The sequence below is a fragment of the Lactuca sativa genome, chromosome 4 (assembly GCF_002870075.4).
Source record: "Lactuca sativa cultivar Salinas chromosome 4, Lsat_Salinas_v11, whole genome shotgun sequence".
In the NCBI taxonomy this organism is placed as follows: Eukaryota; Viridiplantae; Streptophyta; class Magnoliopsida; order Asterales; family Asteraceae; genus Lactuca; species Lactuca sativa.
The window spans coordinates 32,477,990-32,501,316 of NC_056626.2; the positions used below are offsets into that span (position 1 = coordinate 32,477,990).

The 23,327-nt window shown below is 36.0% G+C and overlaps 1 protein-coding gene across 1 annotated transcript; it reads right to left on the reverse strand.

The window, feature by feature from the left end:
* Positions 1–16,690: 16,690 nt before the first annotated feature.
* LOC111896498 (phosphate transporter PHO1 homolog 1) lies at positions 16,691–22,698 on the reverse strand. Its single transcript, XM_023892485.3, has 13 exons — positions 22,356–22,698; positions 21,887–22,193; positions 21,335–21,731; positions 20,477–20,525; positions 20,286–20,357; positions 19,908–20,037; positions 18,735–18,855; positions 18,394–18,643; positions 18,144–18,293; positions 17,902–18,054; positions 17,447–17,725; positions 17,193–17,329; positions 16,691–17,036 (listed from the first exon to the last, which is right to left on the reverse strand). Exons 1-13 carry the CDS (start codon positions 22,578–22,580, stop codon positions 16,946–16,948), a joined length of 2,361 nt encoding a protein of 786 aa, XP_023748253.1. The 5' UTR covers positions 22,581–22,698; the 3' UTR covers positions 16,691–16,945.
* Positions 22,699–23,327: the final 629 nt, after the last annotated feature.

The window sequence follows — 23,327 nt, forward strand, 5'->3', positions numbered from 1 at the left end:
AGTTTCTTTCCTTTTCTTGGCCTTTCTGATCTTGGGTGTTACAACTCTCCCCCACTTAAAATAAACTTCGTCCTCGAAGTTTGCTATGGCCAACTATCCTGCGAACTGCCTCCAACTCTCTGTCTGGGAAAACTAACACCCTTTTGACCATCACTCTAGCCACTCACAGTGCTGGTCACTACTGTTGGTACATACTGAATTCTTCTCTTTTCCATAATTTCCTCAACGTTACTTCCTCCGACTGAAAATTCTGTTGCCCCTCATCCGCCTACCGGATGCACTGAGACCACCCTGGTCCAACTAATCTGCCGATCTCTGAGTTACCGAACTCCCACCGATCACTACACTCCATCGCAATCTCCTAGTTGCTCCCAGCGACTCCTGAAGATACTTCGACTATCTATGACTGTTCTATCCATTCTGCCACTCATACTGAAACGATGCTGCTGGAACCAGTTTGCTTATCTCCCATCTGATTACTCAACTCCTACTAACTCGAGTCTTCCATCCTGAAAGAAACGCTACTTGCCTAGCTATCCTTATAGATCACTTATACTTGGAAGAAGGCTCAACTGGTCCTGCTGAGAGGGACTTGCCATATCCAAATCAACCAACTATACTAATACTGACCCTCACACTGCAACTATCCGAAACACGGAACTGCCTACAACACTGAACTGCCTAAAACATTGAATTGACTGAAACACTGAACTGTCGGAAACACTGAACTGCCTGATACACTGATCTGCCTGAAACACTGGACTGCCTGATACACTGAACTGCCTGAAACACTGAACTGCCTGATCTACTGAACTGCCTGATACACTAAACTGCGTGAAACACTGAACTGCCTGATACACTAAACCGCGTGAAACACTGAACTGCCTAATACACTGAACTGCCTGAAACACTGAGTTCCAACTCAACTGTGAAGTCAAAGGACTCCTTACTTAGTCGCTCCCACGACTTCTGAACGAAATCGTTCTATGGATCTAGTTTCCACTAGTTATCCTGTCACCGTGGCTCTAACAGCCTTCCGATCCACCGATCAGGTCCAAACGTCACATCCTGACATCATTAATTCCACGACTAACAACATGATGGCTCCCAGACTAACGGTAGCCCTTAACATACGCGAACCCCAACGGTCCACTGCTACTTTGATCTCATAACTGTGGTGACGATCCGACTGTCGAATCGCCGACTTAACTATAACTAAACCATTTGGAAAATCCGAAATCTAACCCGGGATTCCCATATCTTCACTGTTGCACCCGAACAGGTGGGAACTACTGCTTTCTCGCGTCCAACAAGGCGCTGATGCTGCCTACCAATCTGATAAAGGCCACGGCTACACCCGCGGACTTACAACTCTCTAATACTATCTGGCTGCTAATGAATGCTACGGCTACCCCCGTAGACTTACAACACTCCACTACTATCTGACTACTAGTGAATGCTACGGCTACCCTCGTAGGCTTACAACACTACTACTACTATCTGACTGCTACGGCTACCCTCGCAGACTTACAACACTACTACTACTATCTAACTGCTAGTGAATGCTACGGCTACCCCCGCAGACTTACAACACTACTACTACTATTATTTGAGGACATCCTGACTATCCCTAGTCCTGCTAGTGATTCCTCATCTTGATTTCTCAAAACCAGCCCTCAGCCTTTGAATACTGCATCAACCTCGACATCTTATATCCTTGGTATACTTAGCGCTTCATCGAGGAATTCTTCGACTTGACTCCCAAACCAACCGTCTACTAATCTGGATACAAGCAACTATTGTTGGGGAGTTTCCAAACTCCCAACTCCTGAATCTACACAATTCTGCATGTTGACTCTGTCACTGGCTACTAATACGAAAGCATCTCTTGCTAACCGTTCTCAGGATCCTCATTCTGACTCACTTGAGCCCTACAGGTGGTCCTCTAATCCTGGATTCCCAACCAGCTTCTAACCATCTCGACTACATGAACTAACTGCTGGGAAGGTCCTCAAACTCCCAATTCTGAACTCCTCAATCCATCAATCACTGTGCTACTATCTTTTCTTCTTAGAGGCCGCGCACTCATTCTGGGTCTACGTGGCTCTTATTCTTGTATACTCAGAGGGTTCTCCCCCACTTGGATTCGGGTAATTCCTTACTGCTCACTGGTCGAAAGGATTCCCAACCTTCCTTCCATTAAAAGGGCGATATGTTGTCCGCCAACGTTTACCCTTGCCAGCGCTCCAACTAACTCTTATCAGATCCGCACCCTTCTTGCTTTCTGACTGAGCACCCTTTGATCCTTAATTGTATTTGCTTTAGGGACTACATCCCGAGAACCTGCGTTTAGGGTGCACATCCCCAACCCACTTCCTTACTGACCGCTAGCTACTCCACTAAAAACTTTGGATTATCACTACTGAGAATATAACTGATCATTACCCGACTAACGCCTTCCGCAAGAAGTAAGGCACTACTGAATCTTACACATACATGTTACAGTCACCGCATCTGAAGTAACCTGATCTAGAGGGAACAACCTCCAATTCACCATTCTAATCCCATGGTATGCAGATGGCATAACACTCCATCACAAGTAGGTAATATAATACCCCCAACACATATACTTATTGATATCAATGCAACAACATAACAAATAATAACATGAATAATAATTGACAGGGAGGTAAAAGATACATACCTCCATCACTTAGCGCTGCTCGAATCCTTGCTGAAATCAACCGGAAAACTCGGCTCCGAGCCGTGGGCGCCCTTGCCCGGCCTCGACAACCACTAGCGGTACTTGAAGTCCCAAGGGCAGGAGCTGGCACCTACCCTACTATATATAAACTCGGACAGTGGGCCTTCTTGTGGCCCCTCTGACTGCAATGGAAACATATCGGATCAAGTCCATGGGCGATGGTAACAGTACAATCTCTGCTAAAATGGCCAATCTGGCCGCACTTGAAGCATCCAGCATCACCACCACTTCTACGCCTGCATGTACCCATGTGCATCCTACCACACTTCCCGCATCAACTGCGGCTCTGATAGTTCCTCGTCCTCAAATCCGACCCCTTGGGCCTCTTGCCCGAACCTGCGGCTTCCTGAGTCTCATCCGTTTTCCTCTTCCTTTCCGATTCCCCGCCCGTCTCTCGTTCCTGCGTTCCCTTGTCGACACCGCCCGTCGACTGAACAACAGCTGTCTGATCCTGGAGCTTCGCAATCAACCTATCAGTGATCCTCACAACCATGTCGGGCAGATCCTCGTGAATGGCTCGCATAACCTCCTCAACTATCCAATCATGCAAAGGTCTCTCTTAGAGACAGGGTGCCCCACTCACTCCTGTCCCCTGATGGCAAAAACTAGAAATGGGATCTCCTTTCCCGATGGATCCCTAAAATCCATAAGAATCGGGGTCTATACGAGCCCCAATCTGTCCTGAAACTATCCCGGCCTTAAAGGCCTCAAGATGACTGTCCATCAGCTCCACAATGGTCTCCCTAACCGAACCGAAAATCACTGGAGTCTGATCAATGATGTTGCGTATGATCTCTGCGGAAATGAAATCCCTCATTTGATCCTCAAGCTACCTGGCTCTAGAGCCTGAGCCAGATCCCTACCCGGCACCTGAACTGCCAACTGATATCTCACGCAACGTCACCATGCTGAAAATATAACAATTCCTGATCAATTTACACACTACTGCTGAGGGATCTCTCACACACTCTACTAGTTCCATGGTTTTGCCTTGGCCCCTCTTGAATCGAGAACGGATCATCTGCTTTCAGTAGTACGGTCCCATACTACCTTCCACATCTATCCGTAATTTCCTCAAGAGTTACCTCAACTCCACCAAATCCCCTTTTCTCTACTACTGATCTCTGCTACTCTCATCCTAGGCTTGCCCTAGGGAACCTCTAATTCCACCCAAACCAATCCTCAGCTGCTGAAGGCCTCCTCGTAATGCCAATTAGCCACCACCTGAATACCATCACATGCAATGAGGCTCAGATAATCCTTCGAGTAAAAGTCTCGTCCCTACAACGGTTAGACTCAAACGAGAGCTGCGCAGTAGGGCCAAATCCAGCACTCTGAGATTATTCAACCCTGATCACATATGATGTGACGTATTCACCTAATGGCTAACTCCCATCACTCAGAGTCCCACAAAGCACAAAGCAAGCAGCATTCGGATAAAGGAAACATACTCAGGCAAAACTATTCTCATAACAAGAAACTGTACTAGCATACAATGCTAAGCTCATACTATCAGGCATAACCTACACAGGCTATCCTACTACTGTCTACTCAATACTAGCATGAAATTCTTATCAAGCTGAAACATATAAAGCAGGCACATAAGGCATCCTCCTAGATCCTTAGTCTTATTCTAGCATGTTGTTCTACTGAAACTGAAACTGAACTGATCTGAAACTGAAACTGATAACATAAAATTGTATGGGTAATTTGGGAGTACTTACTTGAGCTCGGCTAATTGCATGCACCACACCCTTTTTCTCTTTTCAAGTTATTTACTTTCTAAATATTCTTTTTGCTTTTCTAAAACTCTTTTCTTTTCTCAAACTCCTTTTTCAAAATTGTCTTTTTCTTTTGAAAACCTTTATACCAATCCCTTAGTTTGAGTTCAGACACGCCCGAGGGTATGTCCGAATCCCTCAAACCAAGGCTTTGATACCAACTTGTAACAACCCAAAAATCACGACTAAAAATTTCTTTAAAAGCATTACTAAAACCATATTTATAAAAACGTATCATAAGTCAAAACATAACTTTTGAGTATTAAATTCAAAACATAATCTCATTATCAGAGTCAAACATTCCCAGGCTAACTGACTATGGTGTGTGCACTGCAATCTTCCCGAGCTCCTCTTTTGAAAACTGAGTACCTGAAACCAAAACTGAAAACCGTAAGCACGAAGCTTAGTGAGCTCCCCCAAACTACCACATACCATGCAATAACATATAAAGCACATACTGGGCCTTGCCCACTGCATCGGACCGAATTCCGGACTAACTGGGGCCTTGCCCCCTGCATCGGACCGAAGTCGGGAAAGTGACTGGGACCTTGTCCCCTGCATCGGACCGAAGTCTGGACTAACTGGGGCCTTGCCCCCTGCATCGGACCGAAGTCCGGAAACTGACTGGGACCTTGTCCCCCAGATCCCGCTCCGACTCGTCGAGTTCCTCTCTGGGCTTGACGAGTCCACTCCTTGACTTAGAGTTTCTTTCCTTTTCTTGGCCTTTCTGATCTTGGGTGTTACATCCATGTTACCTTATAATTCATGGTCTAAAGGTAACGGTATTTAACATTGTATGCTGGAAACACATTCTTAGAATTACACTGTTTTAGACCTTACTAGCTGTATCTTTCCTTTGATACTGGCTAGGGTTTGTATTCACTGTTTTAGACCTTACTAGCTATATCTTTCCTTTGATACTGACTAGGGTCTGTATTCACTGTTTTAGACCTTACTAGCTGTATCTTTCCTTTGATACTGACTAGGGTCTGTAGTCACTGTTTTAGACCGTGCTAGCTGTATCTTTCATTTGATACTGGCTAGGGTCTGTATTCACTGTTTTTAGACCTTGTCAGCTGTATCTTTCATTGATACCGTCTGGGGTCCGTGTCTTCTTTGTTAGACTGAGCCAGACGTGTCGTTCAGTCGATACTCTCCTGGAGTCTATGATTCCTTTTGCCTTAGTCAGCAGTCTTCACTGCTGAGGCATATGATTTATCCCTGATATTCTCCTACTTTCTTTAAATTCAATGCCATATTTTGATAATGATAGTGTTAAGGGAAAACTACTTTTACAACATAACTCCATCCAGTCTTGGTAGAAGACTGCTTTTAATAAAGAAAATATAGGATTTTCTGGAAAGGACTCTAATACGTCATTGAATCTAAACTACTACTTATATAAAGTTATTTGAATAAAATGACACTAAATACTTATGAACTCACCAAATGTTGATACTCGCTTTTCAAATAACTTGTATTCTCAGGTCAGCTTTAGACAGGTACATTCCAGGAGCTTCTGTTGAAGATAGTTTAGTACCAAGCTGCATCTACATTATTACTTGTATTACTTTGATGTTTCTATGTAATGTAAACCAATGTAAAACTATTACTATTAATGCAACGGTTGTTGTACTTTGATTACTATACTACATATGTGGTGATACTTGACATGACGCCATCCACCCCAAAACGTTTCCGCCGTTCCGGTTTTGGGGTGTGACACGCAATAGCACCATTTTTTATATGTTTATTGGCTTTACCTTTTTTTAAAAGTATGTATGTATGTAGTTCAAGTTTTCGTATGATGGTAAGTTCATTAGATGTTGTCGTGAGGGGTGTATGTGGACTGGACAAGATAGCAATGGAGCACTTGGTTCGATGTATAAGCATAGTTCTTATTGGGTTATAGCCTTTGAATTAGAACAAGATTGTGACCGCCTATCTTATTTTCTGGATGTGTACGAACATGTTTTCGTTTGATTTTGGCATTGGCAGCAGCCTGTTCTATGAAAGGAATTATGTATGATAAAGAGGGTATGGCATGTGTTGTGTTCAATTACCATTGACAGGGATGTTGATTGGGTTCCTACAAGTCGGTGGATTGATGGTTGAGTATCTTTAGGCCTTGTGGTGCTGGTTGTCAGTCTTCAGGCCGGTGATGGGACGACGACAAGATCAGCATAGTATTGTGAGCTAATCTTTTAATGGTTAGAAGGTGTCACGATGTATCGTGAACCAACGACCATATGATTTGTATGGGTGGGACCCAGTAGTGATTCGATTCAGACTCTTAGATCTTGGATCGTTAGTTTTCTTGGCATACACATGAAGAAAAAAATATAAAGAGAGACATATAAGAGGTTGGTTAGAAAAAAAAGACACTCAAAGCCAAAAATATTAGAAGTTCTAAATTCCATAAATGTATGTATTATGGGAGTATATATACATGACTGTATGTATGTAACTATGTATGCATGTTATATACATACATACCTACATATATCCAACAAGATTATATTTATAATTATTATATTTATAATTATTATATTTTCCTCTACATGTAATAAATCATTTAACTACATAACATGGGATCCTAAAAGTATACTTTTGACCTATCAATGCACATAGAAGATAAATTAAGCTAGTGATATAATAGTTTGATGATAAGAAAAAAGAGACGCTCAATGTTACATCATAAATTCTAACTATCATCAAATTGTCCCTACAACAATGTTATTATTAGTGCAACTATAAGGTTAAGTTATACACTAAATCAATTCATGTGTACTAAATCATTTAAGTGCACAACAAGGGAACCTCTAAGTGGACTTTCATCCTTTTCGTGCAAATTAATGATCGAGTGCACGAGTTAAGTAATGATTAATCCTAAGTTTCCAAATTTAGCAATTTATGTGTATAAAAGAATAATTTGCACTATGTCCATCAAGATTCTAGTTTTTAACATGGTAATGATTTTTTTATTGAGGAGTACCATACATGGTGTATTAGTTAACGATATCATTAACCCATGAAACAAATTTTCTAAATATTTTACACAAATTTTTTCTTATAAGTTAAATTCTAGAAATAACTATGTACTTTAGTTGATTTTTTTTGTTATAACATTGTATGTATGTATGTATGTATGTATGTATGTATGTATGTATGTATGTATGTATGTATATATATATATATATACATATATATATATATATATATATATATAAGTGAATTCCATCCAAATTATACAATTTTTATAGCTATGATTTCATAGATTTCGAGAAGTGCCACACATGGTTTGTTAGTTAACTATCTTGTTAACCCTAAATATCTCATCTTGGAATGCATTGTTTAAGTCATGATTATTCTTAAGTTTCCAAATTTAGGAATTTTAGTGTATGCAAGCATACTTGTTACATGTCCATTGAAATTATATTTCTCCTCTTTGCAATGACATTTTATCGAGGAAAACCACACATTGTGTATTGGTTAGTGTATTGAAGCATACTTGTTACACATTTTTTATAGGTTAAATTAAAGAAATAACAATGTACTTTTGTACATTTGTTTTTTATAGTAGTATATATTGGTAAATTCCATCCAAATTCAAAACAATTTTTATAACACTCAATGGATAGCTTTTGAGGAGTATCATACATGATATATTGGTTATCTATCTTGTTAACCTAAAAGATCTCATCCTGGAAATCTAAATCTTATAATAATGTTATTATCATTGAAACTATAAGGCCAAGTTATGAACTGTATGCCTGCATGTACAGTAAACCATTTAATTGTACAATATATGATCCTTAAAGGGCACTTGTATCCTTTCAAAGCACATCAAGACCTAAGAAGAGAGATTAAGCTAATGAACATGAGTTTAATGAGAAAAAAGTAGACACCTAAAGTCACAAATGTTACACATTCTAATTGTCAATAGAAATCCCCAATAATATTGTTATTATTAGTATAACTATAAGTCCAAGTTATGTAGTAAATTCCTTCATGTGCACTAAACCATTTAAGAATTGAAAATATTATTTTCCTTATTATTCTTGTTCGGATATTATATATATATATATATATATATATATATATATATATATATATATATATATATATGTGTGTGTGTGTGTGTATGTATGTATATATATATATATATATATATATATATATATATATATATATATATATATATATATATATATATATATATAGCATATACATAAGATATATCCAGAAGGTTATGATCTTTATCTATACAACAACTAACTTTATAAACAAATGATCCTATCTAATCTTCATTGAAACGAATTGTATTATCCTTTTGTTTACATTCCCCCTAAATCTTAGCCATAACAAGGTTAAGATTATACTTGAATTGACCCAACATGTTACGTGTAATTGTTTTGATAAATCCATTAGCTATTTGGTCATTAGTTGAGATAAAACGAACATCAAGAGCCCTAATTGCAACCTTCTCTCTAACAAAATGAAAATCAGCTTCTATATGCTTCATTCATGCAGGAAACACATGATTAGTAGTTAAGTACGTAGCTACTAGATTGTCACACCATAATATAGGTGGTCTCGGTTGACAAACTCTAAGCTCTTTAAGTAAGGATTGTACCTATGTTACTTTGGCTGTACCATTCGCTACAACTTTGTATTCATCTTCTGTACTTCGCTGCAACATTGTGGTTGTTTAAGTGAACTCCATGGAATTAGATTTGGTCTTAAAGACACTGTGAAACCTCCAGTTGACCTGTGATAATCTAAACATCCAGCCTGATCTACATCTATAAACATACTTAGAAATTTAGAATTAGACTTTCGAATGTGCAGTCTTGTGTTAGCCCTACCTTTTATATATCTAAGTATCCATTTTACAGCCTCCCAATGCATGTCAGTGGGTTTAAAGAGATATTGACAAACTTTTTTCACAACAAAGGTGATATCAGGTTAAGTTATGGTGATATACTGAAACCACCAACCATACTTCTATATTTGAAAGCCTCATCCTCAAATAATACTTTTCCATAGTCTTTTATGAGTTTATCAGTGAAACACATGGGAGATAAGACACTCTTACAGTTCATCATATGAGCACTATGCAGAAGATGATAGGCATATTTGTGTTGCAACAATGTGACTCACCTTAAATTGTGAGTGGCTTTAATTCCTAAAAAATAGTTGAGTTTTCCAAGATCTTTGATAGGAATGGAGATGGAGACGTTACACACAAGATGATGAACAATCCCTTAAGAAGAACCAACAATAACAATGTCATCCACATATACTTGCATGTAGATAGTATGCTTCCCATGATGGAACATAAACAAAGAAGTGTTGACCTTGGAAGAGAAAAAACCAAGCTCATGTAGTTTATCAGTAAGTTGAGAGAACCATGCACGATGCGACTGTTTTAAGCCATAGATTTCTTTTTGAAGGTTACACACAAAGTGAGGCTTACTAGGATCTTTAAAACCTAGAGGTTTTTTCATATAAACATCTTCATTTAAGAAACCATGAAGGAAAGCATTACTGACATCAATTTGCCAGAGATACCAATTCTTGGATACTCCAAGGGAAAGAACTAACCGAACTATGGTTGGTTGTACAACATAACTAAACGTATCTTGGTAATCAATATAATATTGTTGAGTGAACCCATGAGCGACCAAACGTGCCTTATGTTTTTAAATGGATCCATATGGATTTTGTTTAAGTTTGAATAGGGATATGGAACCAAGACCCAAGTTTTATTCTTTTGAAGTGCATTGAATTCTGCTTCCATTTGTAGGCGTCACTCAGGTTGAGACAATGTCGATTGCTGAGAAACAGGTTTAGTAAAAAATGCTCGCTTAGTAGGGTCATACTAAAATGTTCCATCCTTGTATGTCGTGGGAAAATGCTTCCTTGCTTGACCTCGTCTAACAACTCCCTGTTGAGATGACAGAGGACTTGCGGAAGACAGTGAGGCAAATGGAGCATTACTTGTGACAGCAGATTGGGGAGTGGGGCCAACATCAGTGCCGCCTCCCTGATTATCATCACTATGATAGGCAGAGGCCAGATCATTGTTTGAGGGCCCGCTGGTTGTCATCTCTGGAGAAGCAGACGTTAGATCATTGTTTGCACTAGTCAGGTGTGGTGATTGTTGGAATTCATGAAAAGACACCATTTGATTTTATCTTGAATGGCTCATATTATTGTCTATAAAGATGCAGCTACATCAGTTGGGTTAGCTAAGAATAACGATAGATCATGCTTTCACTTGTGGTCATTTATGACACTTGGTTCATTTTAAGGAAAAGAGACTCATCAAATATTACATCCCATGAAATATTACATGTGGGTTAGCTAACAATAACCATAAGGATATATCATACTTTCACATGTGTCCCGTTCATGACAAGTGAAGCAAATGGAAATCGAGACTTACCAGATATTACATCCCATGAAATATAAATTCGACCAGTTTGCCGATCTAGACACTTGTACCCCTTATGAATTGAAATACACCTAATAAAGACAGATGAAGTGGATCTAAAAGAAAGTTTGTGATGATTATATTTTCTAAGACTCAACCAACAAGCACATCCAAAGTTTCATAAGAAGTTATAATCAAGTGTTATATTGAGGAGGTGTGTGATAGGGTTAGAGTTATTTATTGTTCGGCTTGGCATATCACTTATAAGACAACAGGCGGTTAAGAAAGCCTCATACCAAAATCAGAGTGGGAGTGAAGAGTGAGCTAAAAGAGCTAGCCCAGCTTCAACAATATGTATATGCTTTCAAACTCGGAGTGGGTTAGATTTATTTATTGTTCTATCATCCCATTTTGTTTAGATGTATGAGGACATGATACACGATGCAAAATATCGGTTTGTTGCTAATATTTGTGAAGTTTGTGGAATTCACCACTCCGATCGGATTGAACAATGTGAATTTTAGTATTCAAGAGTCGCTCAACATGATTTGGAAAGTCATAAAAAACTTGTTCCACATATGATTTATGTTTAATGAAATAAACCCAAGTGTAATGATTATAATCATCCAAAAAGCAAACATAATAACGAAAGCCTCCATTAGAAACTTGAGTTGGTCCCCAGACATCGGTATAGATAAGCTCTAGTGGTGATGAGGTGACATGAACATAACTACTATAAGAACGTTGATGACTCTTGGCACGTTGACACACATCACATACTGATGACACATTATTAAAGGAAAAACCTAATTTAATAGACTTCATAATGAATTGACAAATGCTAGAGAAGGATGACCAAGATGTTGATGTCACTAATATGATGACACTTTGGTGCTGAATCCAACATAACGACAGGTATGTTTGATTGGCACTAGAAACAAAACCTTTTTCTTTTACCAATTAGAAGCGTTTTCTTCGTGTGTATGTCCTTAATAAAGAAAATATTTGGGTAAATTTAAATGAAAACATTATTATCAGAAACATGTTTATCAGCTAAAAGAAGATGTTTGTTAATATGGGGGACATGCAAAATGTTTTTAAGAACAAGAGGACGACCCAAACTATGGATTTGTGAATGGCCAACATGGGAAATATGCAAACATGTTCCATTTGCTACTTGGACCTGATCTTTCCATGATAACTCTCAGGTAGAGTCAAGCGATCAAGATCACTTGTGAGATGGTCTGTTGCTCCAGTGTCTATGTAACAATTTGGATCATTGTTGTAGCTACCAAAAGTGGCACTATTACCGCGACGGTACTCTTCATCTCAATAAGAGTGATTGAATCGGTTTCTGCAGGTTAAAGTAGTATGACCTGGAATACCACACACTTGATACCTTGGGCCACCATTGTATCTTCCACGGCCAGGTCCAAGGTCACGGTTACCACCATGGTAATTGTTTCTTTGATTATCACTAGTATAGTTGTTGGACTTTCTGGAATAACCTTCATTATTGTGGGTTTTGCATGAATTTGTTGGTTCCTGTTTTGTGACACTGTTGACAGATGAAACAAAGTCTGTGGAGCCAGTGATTGCCTTCGATTGAGCCTCATGGGCAATCGGGTATGAATAAAACTCTGATAGTTTCAATTCATGTTGATTACTAAGGAACGTAATTATTGTAAATAGATCTCTATGGCCTGGACCTAACTTAACTAGGATATATCTAATAACTTCCTCATAAGTCATGTTTTGACAAATATTGGCTATGGAATCGGCAAGTCCCATCATCTTCTAATAATATTCAGAAGCACTCATATCACCTTTTTGTGTTTGAAAGCTGTGTGCGAATTTGAATGGGATTACCTTTGTGTTGCGTAGAGAACATGGTATGATGGGACATCCACAATTGATCGGACTTGTTCGTGCAACAAGTGAGTTGCGAGAGAACTTCTTCAGTCATGGAAGATAGCTGACCTCCAAGTATGGCCTGGTCTTGAGTAATCCATGTCACATATTCAGGGTTATCTTCCTATTTTGCTACGTCACCGGTACCGAAGGTGATCTTGGTTGCTGGAACTTTAGTCGTTCCATGGAGGAAGCCATACATGTGAACTTCACGAAAAATGGGAATGACTTGTGCCTTCCAAAGTAGAAAATTGGTGTGTGTGAGTTTGTAGGTAATGGTTGTTGCGATCTCGGCTGAGTTGATTACGTTAGTAGAAGAAGAAACCATGAAGGTGTAGCAATAATTAAATCAGAAACCCTTAAGGATCAAGACGCTCTGATACCATATGGCAGATACTTAAGACAGACCCAAAAGGTTAGGATCTTTATCTATACAACAACTATATAAACAAATGATCATATCTAATCTTCATTCAAATGGCTCGTATTATCCTTTTGTTTGCATTAAGTTCATAGTAGAAGATCGTCATATTTCACTTTTTTCGTTTCATCACACATTAAGGCCTAGAAAGAAATATTATTGTTGTGATAGAAGAGTTTGATGACAATAAAAAGGACATACTCAAAGTCACAAATGTCACAAGTGTAATTGTCATCAAATGGTCCCAACACCAATGTTATTATCAGTGTAACTATTAGGACATGTTATGTACTTAATGCCTTCATGTGCGCTAAGTCATTTAATTTCGCAATAAAGAATCATCTGAGTGGACTTTTATCATTTCCGAGCAGATCAAAAGTCATGATAAGAAGGATTAAGCTAGTGCTTGAAGAGTTTGAAGAGAAGAAAAATAGAAGACACTCAAAGTCACAAAAGTCACAACTTCTAATTGTCATCAAATTTATGCATTAAGGGCATACATACATGGATGCATGTATATAAGCATGTTAGATACATACATACATACATACATACATACATATAGGCTTCCATCTTTTGAATGTATAGCTTTATAAACTTTATTTAAAGTAAGAGAGTCATGACTATAAAGAATTGTATCCCTTAGGTTTGAATAGGAGCTCCAAAGAGGGCATAAAAGAATCAAGTCAACGTATTCTTCGTCATACTTAATTTCCAAAGTCGCCAAATCGGACCGATCTCTTTAAAATCAAAGATGTCGTTAAGTAGATTACGTCCTTCATGTTGATGTAAGATTTTTTTTTTGGCTTTAAATGAGTCTTACTCATGAGATATTTCTTCATGTTGATGTAGGAATTTTTTTTGCTTTAAATGAGTCTTACTCAAGAGATATTTCTTCACACATATTGATTCAATTTTGACCAAACGACAACCACACATATTTCACTGACTACTTCTTGAATAATATTATATTCGAGATGTAATCGGATTTGTGTCAAAATTTTAAAATCCTTCTGTTTTTCATTAGGAATCTAAGCAGCTGGAGCATTTTCTCCAAAAGAACATAAAGCATCATCCTAATCAGCTTGACCCAAAAGATTTGGCAATATCATTTGTCAAAACAAAATGAGTGTTACGGTCCAAAAGTGAAAGGTCGTATTTGATTGTAGCCATTGGAAACTCGTTTGTATGTGATTAATAGAAATATTTATTTTCTATTGGAAGAGCAAAAATATAATAATACTTAAAGTGGCTAAATTATGGTGCAAATAAAAAAATGATTTTTATTTATTTTATTGTGGCTTTAATGTGAAAAGCAATATGATAAAAGTGAATGGTTTGTTGGTCTGATATAATAAATAAATAAATAAATAAATAAATAAAAAGAAAAAAACGATGTGGAACTAATATATATGTGCTTGTGGGCTTGGGAAAATATATATTAGGGTTTTAAGATATTTGTATGCTAGCTTGTATATATATAGTCTCAGGGAATTAGATTTTTTTCAGGAATAACTCTCCTAAAAGATAACGATCTTGAGGCCCGTTCAATGTCCAACAAAAAACGATGTGGAGCTAATATATATGGGCTTGTGGGATTGCTCTCCTAAAGGACGCTTTTAATGTCGAACAAAAATCGATCATGGGCTGGAAAATAAATATCCAAAAATAATCGATGTGATTATGTACACTGCGGTTGTGTAAGGTTGAAAGTAGACCTGACAATGGGTCGGGTTTAGAGCGAATCGACCTTGATCCAAACCCTTTTAACAAATTTTAAAATCCGATCCAAACCCGCTTCGTAACCCGCAGAGTTTTGAATAATCAAACCCATACCCTTATCCACCGAATCAACAGATATCCAAACCCACCCCGGAACCCGTAGGTTTTTTGAATAATCAAACACATTTTACTTAAATCATAAAATCACATTTATTACATGTAAAAAAAAAAGTTGATTTAGTATACACATTACGTACTCGTGGACGTTCGATTGGAATTAAAATCATTATTGTAGTTACTTCCGATTAGTTTTTGACCATCGATTGAATTGATAGAGAATAGCAATTACAAATTTTCTTCCGGTTGATAAATGACTTTATTGATTTGTAAATGAAATTGGTGATTACATGATGAAATATAAATGAAATGACATCATGATTATTGGGAGACGACCGGAAGTCTAGAAGTTGAGTCCTATGTAAAAATAGTTTAGTCTTCGAGTCCAATGTAAAAACAGTTTAGTCTTTGGCTTTTTCTTTTTGGACTTTCGATTGGATTTTAAAGTAAACTTTAGGAAGTATAAAATATAAATGTATAACTCTGAAATTTATTTGGGACGGGTTATAAACGGAGCGGATCGTTAATGATCCATACCTGACCCTTTTAATAAAAGGGTTAGCGGGTACGGGTCGTTAACGGGTAAACGGATCAAAAACGGTACCCCAAACCCGTATAATTATTAAGGGTTTGGATCGGGTCAGGGTCAAAACCCGCTCCATTGCCAGGCCTAGTTGAAAGGAAAAACGATATCTGCCAAGTAGGTCGATCGATCAAGAAGGTAACATTGTAGGGTTCAAGAAAAAACTTGCAAGAAAGGTATGCATTTTTTATCATAAAACGCTCTGATTAAAAAAAGCGTAATTACAAATAGTCACACATTAACACCAAATTTTAATTAAGTTTTACAATGGAAACCAATATATGAGAAGAACTAGGTGTGAGACCCATGTATTATATGAGTTTATTTAAAAAAAAATTAAATATGAAATTTTAACAATTTGAAAATTTTGAATTTATAAGAAAAATGAGAAAAATTTTGAATTATTAAAATTAATAAAGTTTAATGTATTGAATACATTACACATATAAACTCTTTCTAATAAATATATATATATATATATATATATATATATATATTAAATATGAAATTTTGATTTAATAAAATGAAAAGTACAATAAAATGACAAGTAGAAAATAAAAAATTTAAAATTTTAAAAAATATCATGTGTCCAAATAAAGAAGAAGAAGACATGTGGCAAAAAAGTTTTATTTATTAGGTAGGATTACATGATCAATGATATAAACGGGTTACAAAATGCTATTGAACGTTGGATGAGAATAAGGAACGAATAATAATAATAATAATAATAATAATAAAATATCTAATTATCCTAATATATAATTAATTAGTCTCTAGTAAGACTCTACTTGATGGGCTAAGGAAAAACATAGCCTTGGGGGACAAGTAATATTGGTGGGCATCTTTAATAACATTGAGTCTCACTTCTTGATGGTTTGTGGCTTTTAGTTCTAGTCTGACTAGATTTTCCTTAGCCGATTAGAACCAAATTAAAAGATTCTAAAATTAATAATACACCCAAAAAAAGTACTAGAGTTCCATTAAAATGAAGGAAGAAAATTGTGTACAAATATGAATTATTTGTACAAACTGACAACAAGAAAGTTGAAGAAGAACAAATTAAAATCCTATTTGCATCAACTTGTGAAGCTAATTAGAGGTTCTTCCATGTGAACTATTCGTTACTTGGTCGACGAATCATATTCTAACATATATCGACTGATCATCATGAAGAGAATTTGCATATGAATATATGATCGATCATGCATCAGCCTTCCTCATCCACTTCGTGGAATGGAAGTGGTACTGTTTTCACTGCTCTAAACTTGCCTGCATTATTAAGATGCTCATTCTCCAACCTGTAGGACCATGATCAAAAGGTGATATATATATGTTCCTGTTAGCTTTCATGTAGCAAATTATATTTTGAATTCATATGTATTATGTGGTCAATTTAGGACCACACATATTTCATGTTTCTTTGTAGCTATAGTCTTATTTTATGTTCTATTTACCTGTAAAAATTCCACTGGCCTCTTCTAATGACTTCAAGGGCTGCTAAAAAAAGCCCTGTTAATCTATAATCAATGCTCCCAAATTTGTAATGTAGGACAGTTTGTAACCAAGCCAACCTCAGAACAAGATTCAGTCCCTGAAAAAATATTCCAACAAGAATATATAGCTCAACGTTTCATATTATTTCTTTCTTCTTTTAAATTTTTATTCATCATTTTAATGAAAATGTAATTAATGTGGAATAGATATATACCATAGAGAAGAAGTAAATGAACTTCCTACGAAGAATCAATTCGTTTCTTAACCAAGGGTTCTTGGAGTTCATCTGTAGCAAACCCCAATCTTTTACAAAGTCCCAATACAGTTGATAAACAGTTGCGATACTTGACATTATCACTACCATGCATAACCATGCCATACTCTTTTCTTTTTCGTATGCAAGTTTCACTCCTGCAGCTAACATTGCAGATACGTATTTTCCCAGATTTATCAAATGACCTGTGTCGCCTTCATCAAGCCACCTTCGAGCACACTACACAACAAAAATTTCGTTAGAGTAGCTCCACTTTTATTATCGATATTCATAATTCAAAAAAGTGAACATGGTATCATCACACTATAAAGTCATAAAGTCATAAAGTCATCATCATATGATCAAGTCATAAAGCACAATGCTAATATGCTATAATAATGTATCTTATGTTCAACCTGCATTGCTCTCCAGTAATAAGGCAAAAATGAAACGGCATAAGCAAGATCTCTATAGTTTTTCGTTTGCACACAATATCCATAGTCTTGAGTTTTGTAACTTCCAGTTATGTAGTAGCAGGATACATATTCAAGGTTCCTGAGCATCGGCACCTGTTTTATAAAAATAATTCAGTATCAAATATTTCATAATGATTTACATGATGATGATGATGATGATGATGATGATGATGATGTCTTACCTGGCTACACAGTTGATCAGCCATGAAGAAATCCAGCATGACAACCTTGTAAAGAGGAGATAAAATGATGTTCCTTAACACACTAAGAAGTCGGAAACGGCTTGATTTGTAAAGGATGTTGATGGGACAAACAAGCAATACCATAAAAACCTGTTAATTAATAAATGGAAAACATTAATTATAGATGTCTCAGAAAAATTTAAAAATCATCAAAATGGTTTATGGGAATATTTTGAAGTAATTAGATTACCAGTAAAAGAAGGCCTGGGATTAATTCAACTTGAGAGTACGAATACCCTTTGTCCATCAATGAAAGATGAACAAACAGGACACCGACTACAACTGCCATCGACATTGTACATATCAAGAAGATATCTCTATATTTTAGTTCTCGTGTTGGTGATAGCTCAAAGATAAAGCTGTAATTGATACGTGTCTTTCTCCACATAAAAATGTTGCATCCGTATAGGAAAAAGTGCAAAAACAACAGGCTGAACATGCTGCAAAATCAACAATATGTTGTCCCTAAGGTTATCAACGCTATTTTCGTTTAGTTTTTGTTATTAATCTATAACAACGTGACATATGTACCTAAGAAGAGGGTAGACAGTTTCCATGTAGATTGTATTAGTTTGTGGTGTATATGTTCCAGTGGTACGAGCCATGATGACATATCCAACGAATAGTGCAATGAAGCATCCTGTAAATAACCCTATAAAAAGTAGAAGCTAAGATCAAAGACATGATTTTGATATATGATGTTTATTTGTTAGATTATGTTTAAACTTTAAATCACTAATGTCTTATCGCATATAGTGCACAAATTATACAAATAAGATTCTAACACGACATGATATTTTATGGCTACCAGACAAAAAAAAAAAAAAAAACGGTTTCGTGCTTCTACAAACATTAAGATCATGGTGTGCTGAGAAAGATCACACTTTGAATTGATGTACTAGAAATCCATGCTGTGTTGGTTTTCCACAAAAAAATTAGTGGCAACCGAAAAAGCCAAAGTATCACATAGGGGAAATTAGAGATTTTGATCATTGTAGGGTCAAAGATAGTCAGTCATCTGTTTAATTGCTTTATTTTATTTTTTTTACCTTTAGCTATCTAGAAAAAGTAGATCTATATCTTTGACTACCTAAGTCCTTTAAAAGATTATCTTTCATTGGTAAAGTGATCCACTTCTACATCTTTTAAGGATTATTGTTCAATCAAAACTAATTTTTAACTCAAACATGATGATGTATACTTGACACCTTACTAATGAGACATTGGTTAATATTGTGTTAAACTTGTAACCCTCACATAGATTTGGAAAGAATAAAAATGTGTGACACTTAAATATGAATTTCGATACAAACTTCAATTTTGATTGATATTGATAAATTGTTGATGATCGGTATATTTATCAACCTCATAATTTTAAATTTTATAGTTATGAATTTAAAACTAAACATTGACATAAATATATACGTTTTATTAATTTGTTACTACCATTCTCTAAACAAAATTGTTGTGCATCTATTTGACTATTTAGTCACAAAAGCACCAGGGTATATACCACATAAATGCCCACTAACGGAAAGATGATATAGAAAAGTAGATTTCATGTTTTTATATATTATCATAAAATTCTTGACCTTTTAATTCTTAGTGGCGAATTATTTTCTTAGTCTTTTTATTAATCATTTTGTTTGTTTTAAAAACGAAATCGAACAAATTAAAGAAATTAAGCAAAGTATAGTAGCACACCTATGAAAAAGGTGACAGCATGAGACTCTTTGCGCTGAGTCGGTTTCAAATATTTCATTGCCTTCCTTCGGTCATCTTCTGCAAATTGTTTCACGAAAATGTCTTCTACCTCGTCTGCCAGCTTCATAATCTACCATACGAAATAATATAAAATGAATGAAACTTCAGTTTTCTACAATACGTATATTGGTTTAATACAAATTAAAGATCAAACATCTAAAGGCACTTCATTCTGTCTCAATTTAATCCAACATATGGAATATATGGTACTCGATTTTGTTTATCTTTTTCATATTTTCTTTGACATATCAATGTGGATGTGTCATGAGGCACAACCAAATTATCTTAACATGAGGATCTTCTTTTCTTCAAATTTACCTTGTTCGAACTGTTGAAGTAGGAGCTTTCGACAACTTTAAGATAGATGGGAAGAACTTGTTTATTTGTTACCTGAAAATAGCACGACAACATAAGGTGGCTAAATCTATCTAGTTATAAATTTAAAGTTAATTACATAGAAAAATAAATAAGATTTTGTTAATCAACTAGAGCCCACACTGTGTACTTACTTTGTCGAATTTCTTTAAAATCTTTGCAAATGCAAGCATGTTCAAATTCCTACAAAGAATCAACGTCAGAAGCATTAATGTCATGCACTTTTGGATTGCTTACAACGGAAAAAAGCATTAATGTCATATGAACTATTGGATTGCGTACAACCTAAAAGAAGATTCAATCTTTGTCATAGTATGTGTTAATTAATGTTTGTTTGTTGGCAAAGATTTATACAACAAAATAGTTTTTTAACGCAATATATGAAACCATGTTTTGATTTAGGCGAAAATATTCAACATTGTAACCAGGAATCGGTTGCTTCATGATAGCACCACTTAAATACTTATTTATGGAATAATTTTTTTAGTCAACAAGAAGAGATTTACCAAGTTATTGAATAATATTCAAATTTGTGCAATAATGTTTCACTTGTTATAACCAATTCATGCAACTATTTGTTACTTTCGTTACTAACTTATGCAAATTATTGTAATTACACAATTACAACGTTTCAACTAGCTAAATAGCCAAATTTCAGTCGTCATGATATAAAACATGGTTGCATATATCTAAAAATCATTTTTTTTTTCATGTAAATTGACAAAGTGAAAATGCATTACATAAATAAGCATTTAACCTTCTTACCAAAACTTCAAGCAATTTAACATAAAGATTATTGAAAAGGGTCCATATTAAATGGAATATTTCATAAATAAGTGTTGGGTTGTCATGGACATCTTTTTAGAGTAGGAAAGGGATAAAATAAGATTTGAACCACTAACTACAAGAAGGGACAACTACCATCAAGTAAAATACTTGATGCCACAAGAAATTTATAAAAAAAGAATAATGTCGCAAAACCAAAATAATACCTGTAAGTTTGGAGATAGCCCAATCCTTTATAAAGCTCAATTAGAGCTCCTCGAATCATTTTTTCAGCATGATGGACTTTCGTTTTGTTGACATGAAGCTTTTTTCCATGAGCATTGTGTTTTCTTGACGACTGATTGATGGAATCTTCCCAAAGAAGGTAGGAGAATGTTCGTGTAGGATTAGTTAGAGGAATGCGAATTTTCAACTTTTTTCCTTGGCTATTGATAATATAACCAGATAGACTCTGTTCCTCCTCCTGTATAGATCTTGTCACTTTCCCATCTTCTTCTGATCTTGGTGAATCCTCACATTCAACACCATTAACATCATGTTCTTCTGCAATCTTTTCCTCTTCCTGCAAATCATGTTCTATAATACCCCTACTGGATTCTTCATCTGTTCCCAGATAAAAGGAAAAATATCAATTGGGTAAGTATCCAAAACCCTTATAAGAAAAATGTCATCGTAAAAAGTTGAGTATCCTAAAAAAATTATATTTTTGAATCCCATGACACCACATTCGACCTGTTTTTAAGATCTTAGTTGCTTACCACATGAAATGGAGCCAGATATCGAGTCTTCATCCTTGGAGTCATGGTGGGATGAAGTAGCTTTATTTTTGTGCTGATCTTTTATCGCATTTTTCAGATCAATCAGAATATTTAATTGTTTCTCAAGACACTCCCCTCGATCGAGGAACTCCTTCTCTTTCCTTCTATAGAATTCATTAACTTTGTTAAGTTGAAGATCCAAAAGTGCGAAGAATTCACTAGCAGCTTCGGTATCAGCAAACTTCTCTAACAATTCTGTTTGGTATAGAACTCCCTTACTGTTTGTCGATTGAAGCTTACTATGAACCTGATACCACATAAACCAAAGCACATTAGGAAAGCGACACACATATAGATTAAAACCAAGTAGCTAGCATTTGGGTTCTCGTGGGAATAACTTGAGGTCAAGGATGAAGAGATAATGTTCAAAGAGTAAATATAAAACAAGAGTCAGAGAGTGTTTATGTACGTGAATGACTTCATGTGTTCTGCACTGATTTCCAAATAAGGAAAGCTTATGTATTGCGGAAAAGAAGGTGTTGCTTAAAGAGCTTTTATGTTTAGATTTTGATGAAGGAGCAGTGGAATCACAGTTGAGTTTCTTGATGTCTTTCTTGAGTTGCCAATAATCAACGAAGGCGTCTTTCCATTCAGGAACTAGCTGACCCTCAAACTGTTTAGTGAACTTCACCATCTTTTTTTTTTAAGCTCTTAGTTAAAGAGCTTATCCCCAGATAAGTGAGAGTACTTCTTTTTAAGCACTGTGAGTTCAAATGAGATGAGAGTGTCTAATGGAAACCCACGATCACATTATTTATGGACAGAGATGAAAATGGTGTAATGAAAAAGTGACAACTTTGAATGATGTGGCACGTACTGATTCTCAGGTGCAGCACATTCTAAAATATCCTGTGTTCTTTTTTTCTTTTATCCTATGCTGCCTTCCACTTGGAACTAGGGTCTATGTTTATGGTGGATGTTCACCTGAAAATTTGCAATTTTCAAGTATGATGTGGCGATGCCTGGCCAAGATGCGGTGAAGGAAAGTTGGAATTCCATGGAGGATTGTGTGGATTACATGATATCTAAAAATCTTTGATGCTCCTTTCGTCTATTTGGCCATGCAAATGAACCTATGCTTCGGTAGTATTGATGAGCCTAATTTATTATAACATCCATGTTATTGAGTAAATAGTATTAGATTTTTGTATTTTCTATAACATCCACCAACTACTAGAAAACATGGGCAGTTCTCACAGGAGGTAATCCGTTTGGAAACCCTTAGTGAAAGTTATTATTTGCCATGTGTTACCCTTTGGGTCTTGATATTCACTATATATAAAAATTTACAACAATAGATCCTAAATTCATGCATTTTATCTATATCTATACACAAACACATATCCGATATCTAATTAATTAACTTTTCTTAGCATGTTTG

What these genes read in the sequence shown, in the direction of transcription:
- LOC111896498 (XM_023892485.3), bottom strand. Translation starts at nt 22,580, where the DNA reads ATGGTGAAGTTCACTAAACAGTTTGAGGGTCAGCTAGTTCCTGAATGG. An exon ending in ACTTCAACAGTTCGAACAAG is followed by an intron (nt 20,038 to 20,285) that starts GTAAATTTGAAG and finishes TTCGTATGGTAG; the next exon opens with ATTATGAAGCTGGCAGACGA. An exon ending in TCATTTACTTCTTCTCTATG is followed by an intron (nt 17,330 to 17,446) that starts GTATATATCTAT and finishes ATATTTTTTCAG; the next exon opens with GGACTGAATCTTGTTCTGAG.